The following is a 4,495-nucleotide window of genomic DNA, read 5'->3' on the forward strand; positions in this document are numbered from 1 at the left end:
TTAGGTGGTGGAGTCGAGATCCAGTGTCAATAAAAAAGCACGGAATTTTGACTTGAAATGTTTTAGGTTTATGATGGCTCTTAGATGGGGAGGTACAAGTTCTGTCCAAATTTTAGGACCTGTTATTTTTATGCTTGTCTGGATTAATTTGAGGCGAGTTTTGTAGATATAGAAGAGAGGGGTGTGTCTAGTGGTTGTAGATTGAACGGAGTTACTTAATGTGTAGAAGTTGATAAAGTGAGGTGGGAGAAGATTGTTGATAAATTTAAAAAAGAATAAAGCAGAGTAGTAAAGACAGATGAAGTTAAGTGGTAAAATTTTTTTTGCTAGGAAAAAGGGTTTAGTATGAGAATCGGGTTTGAGGTTAAAAATTAAACGTATTGATATTTTTTGGGAGAGTATTAGGTTATTCAGGTGGCTTTTTGGACTATTTCCCCATAGTGTGATGCAGTAGGTTAGATAAGGGTAGATGAATGTGTAATAAAGCGTGTGTAGAGCAGAAAGAGAGAGTTTATATTTGATTTTGTAAAAGATGCCTGTGAGTTTGTTGATTTTGTTTGAGGTAGTTTGTAGGTGAGAATTCCATGAAAGATTTTCTGTGATGGTGATTCCAAGAAATTTGGTTGACAGGGTGCGGCTTATAGGAACACCATTAACTAATAGGTTTAGGTTAGGAGCTTGATTGGTGAGTATTTTTGGGCCAAAAATAATGTATGCACATTTCGAATAATTTATGATTAGTTTGTTATTGGATAACCAGTTAGAGTATTTTTGGAGTTCAAGATTGATATGTTCAGAGCAATCTGGTAGGTTGTTGGAAGTAAAAAGAAGGTTGGTGTCGTCTGCGAACAGTACGCATTTGGTTGAGGGCGAAACATTGCAGAGGTCATTTATGTAGATAGAAAATAGAAGGGGTCCTAGTATGGATCCTTGTGGCACCCCGTGATGAATAGGAGCGTGCTTTGAATTGATGTTGTCCATGGAAACATATTGTGTCCGTGATGAAAGATAGCTTCTCATCCAGTTGTGAGCTGTGCCTCTTACTCCGTAATGATGTAGTTTGGATAGGAGTATTTTGTGATCGATGACATCGAAGGCTTTGGATAAGTCCAGGAAAATGCCGATAGAAAAATTTTTGTTATTCATTTCATTTAGTATATGCTGAGTGAAGTCAAGAATAGCAAGCTCAGTTGAGTGGTTGGGTCTGAATCCGTATTGGTTATTGCAGATAGTATTGTTGGAGCAGAAGAAATTAGAGAGTCTTTTAAAGAAAAGTTTTTCAAGAATTTTTGACAGCGGGGAAAGAATGGAGATGGGTCTGTAGTTGTTAATGTCATCTTTGTTTCCTTTTTTGAATACTGGTATGATTTTGGCTATTTTAAATGAGTCAGGAAAGATTCCAGTGCTTAGTGATAAGTTGAAAATATGATTAAGTGGTGATATGATAGAGAAAATTATGCTTTTGATAAGGAACATGTTGAGTCCATCGTCTGCATAGCTCTTTTTGTTTTTCAAGATATTAACAGTAGTTAATATTTCTTGTTCAGTAACAGGATATAGACAAATGGAATGGGGTGTGGATGGGCTCATAAAATCGGTAGGACTACCATAGCTGGGAGGTTGGTTTGAGAGTAGTTGACTAGCGATGTTTGCAAAGTGGGTGTTGAGAAGGTCACAAATTTCTTGTTTATTTTCAATTACTTGGTTGTTGATAGTTAGTTTGGTGATTGATGAGTTAGGAGGTTGCTTGTTTAGAATTTTTTTGATAGAGTTCCATTTTTGTCCAACATTGTTATGTTCGTCTTCAAGTTTGTTAGAGAAGTAGTCTCGTTCAGTTTTTCGTTTAAAAGATGTGAACATGTTTCTGAAGCTTTTGTAGATGGCAATGTTGCGGGTGGTTGGATATTTAAGGCTTATGATGTATAGTTTGTTTTTCTTTTTTGCAAGACTTAGAATGTTGTCATTGATCCAGCATTTTTTCTTTTTGTTTTTGACAGGACGGAGGGGGGCAAAAGTGTCTAGAGAGTGAGTTAAGATAGTATTCAAAACAGAGCAGCAGTCGTTGACATTTTTAGACAAGTCAAAGAATTCCAGTTGTAGTTCGATAAGAAATTGTTGATGTTGTTTATAGATTCTTCAGTTAGGTTTCTGAAGTGCTTAATAGGGGCATGGTTTGAGATTTCTTATTTGGAAGCGATGGCGAATATAGGGAAATAATCAGATATATCAGACAGTATTATTCCAGATAAGTGAGAAGTTAGGTTGTTAGTAAAGATATTGTCGATGAGTGAGCAAGAAGAAGTTGAGATGCGAGTAGAGGAGGTTATAAGAGGTAAGAAGTTGTATGATGATAGTAGGTTAGAGAAGTCAGCAACGACGTTGTCACTTTTGAGTTTATTGAGGTCAAGGTTAAAGTCGCCAATTAAATAGCTCTTTATGTGTGGCTTGAATGTGGATAAAATAAGTTCGAGCTTTTGGATTAAGATATTAGGGTCAGTGTTGGGGGGTCTATATACTGCTAAAATATTTACGTGTGTGTTGTTTAATTTTAAATTGACACCAAGAAGGTCAATAACGGTGTCGTTCAGAAGCAAATTGTTTATCATAGAAAATTCAATGCCTGATCTGATGAAGATTCCGACTCCACCACCTATTCTGTCAGACCTATTTTTAAAAACAAAATTGTAATCATTCTTACGAACTAGTTTAGCGATTTCGTCATTCAGCCATGTCTCTGAAATAATAATAATGGGAAAAAAATAAGATAAAAATTTATTTAAAATTAAAATGTCAGAAATTTTATTTAAAAGACTTCTGCTGTTTATGTGAAGTAGAGGTAGAGGGTGATCATGATTGTTGATGTACTTGGCTTCTAGAATGTTGAGTAGATCTCTTGTGGTGTAGTAGGATGACTGTCTGGTGAATGAATCTAGGAGGTTCTTTGTGGGGTCGATGTGGGTGTTGTATGCGTTAAAGTGTTGATCATCTTCGTCGTTGTTTGATGGTTGAGGATGTTGTTGGATAGAATTGATTGTAGAATAAGTATTGTTAACAGCCATTGTCGTGATTTATTGATGTCGCAGAATTGACATTGGAGGGAGGACTCATCGTCGATGAGGCTTGTTGTTTATGTGGTTCGACCAGCTGAGAAGGGCCCATCGTGACTAACTCGACTGGCTGAATGGATTTTTCCGAAGAAGTTAAAATGGAAGCTACCTCAACTGTGTTATCTACATGCTGATGTGAGTTGACCAGCGATGGTGTATTAACATTTAGTAGGTCGACGGGATGATGATTTGGTAGTGAAGTTGTAGTGGGTTTTATCAAATGCTGTGGTCGAGCATGAAACAACCAAGGGTGAATTTCCACACCGATAGGCCAATTTTCAGGATTGGTAAAAATCATCTCCTGATGTTTAAAAATAGTTATGCGGAATTTTGTTGATGGATCACTGGTTGAAGATTGAGGACGAGTGGGAGAGAATTTAAAGACTGGTACGCATATAAAATACATATACACATTAACGCACACACACCACACACACCACGCACACACACGCACACACGGACACACATATGCACACCCACATACATAATAGGAAAAAAATAAGAATAGTATGTGTTATATACCTTTATAAGCATCCAACTAAAGCAACCCATATATGCTTTGCAGTATAAGAAGCATAGATAGGAGTGAAGAAGGCCTGATATGTAATCCTCACTTCTGGGAAGTATATAAGGTTGGGTTCGTTTGCCCCTGCTCCACTCATTTCTGATCACTGGTTGGGTTGAATTTTTTTATTTTTCATTTTTTATGAGTATTTTTCGTATCTTATTGTGAATTTTAATCGTTTTATTGAAAAGTTATTTCACATTCTCTTTTTAAATTTTATTGTATTGATGAATTAAATAATTTAAACTTCTCTGAATCTTTTAATGTGATGTTTCGATGTTTATATGGCAACTTTTTTAAGAATAATTTTCAAAAGCGATTTTTTTGTGGTCTTTTTTCAGCGTTCATTAGAGAGATCTGTTTAATTTTTTAAAAGTTTTATTTTCATTTAAATTTTTTGAAGAATAAAATCATTTTTAACACTTTTTAATACCATAATTTCAAGTCTATCTGGTATTTTTAGTTTGAAACTTTCTGCGAAACTTACATCTGATCAATTCTATTCTATGTCATCTGATCGTAAACTACCAATTTGAATACTGTTTAATGGTATCAAAATTACAATAGGCTGAGTAAACATATTTATTTTATCACAATTTTTACTATTTTTCATTTCAGAGCCATACTTTTTTCGATTCACAGCTTTTTACAGCAACACTCTCAAAATTGTCTTGGATAAAAAGCATTTTCTATCAAAATATTTTTTGCAAAAGAAAAACCAGAACGGCACTCTTTAATTTCTATTTCATCTGCATTCAAAATCAATCTTTCAAAAAAAAACTTCTGTGAAGATTTATGTATAAAAAAACTATCAGTCAAGAAC

General features: G+C 34.9%; 1 protein-coding gene across 1 annotated transcript; it reads right to left on the reverse strand.

Moving 5' to 3' along the window:
* HELRODRAFT_168625 (hypothetical protein) lies at window positions 1–3,769 on the reverse strand (the record flags this gene model as incomplete). Its single annotated transcript, XM_009014458.1, has 5 exons — window positions 1–138; window positions 2,532–2,734; window positions 2,813–2,939; window positions 3,217–3,408; window positions 3,722–3,769. The coding sequence occupies 5 exons, from the start codon at window positions 3,767–3,769 to the stop codon at window positions 1–3; spliced, it is 708 nt and encodes a 235-aa protein (XP_009012706.1).
* Between the last annotated feature and the right edge of the window lie 726 nt (window positions 3,770–4,495).

This window comes from Helobdella robusta, assembly GCF_000326865.2.
Source record: "Helobdella robusta unplaced genomic scaffold HELROscaffold_13, whole genome shotgun sequence".
NCBI classification, from domain to species: domain Eukaryota; kingdom Metazoa; phylum Annelida; class Clitellata; order Rhynchobdellida; family Glossiphoniidae; genus Helobdella; species Helobdella robusta.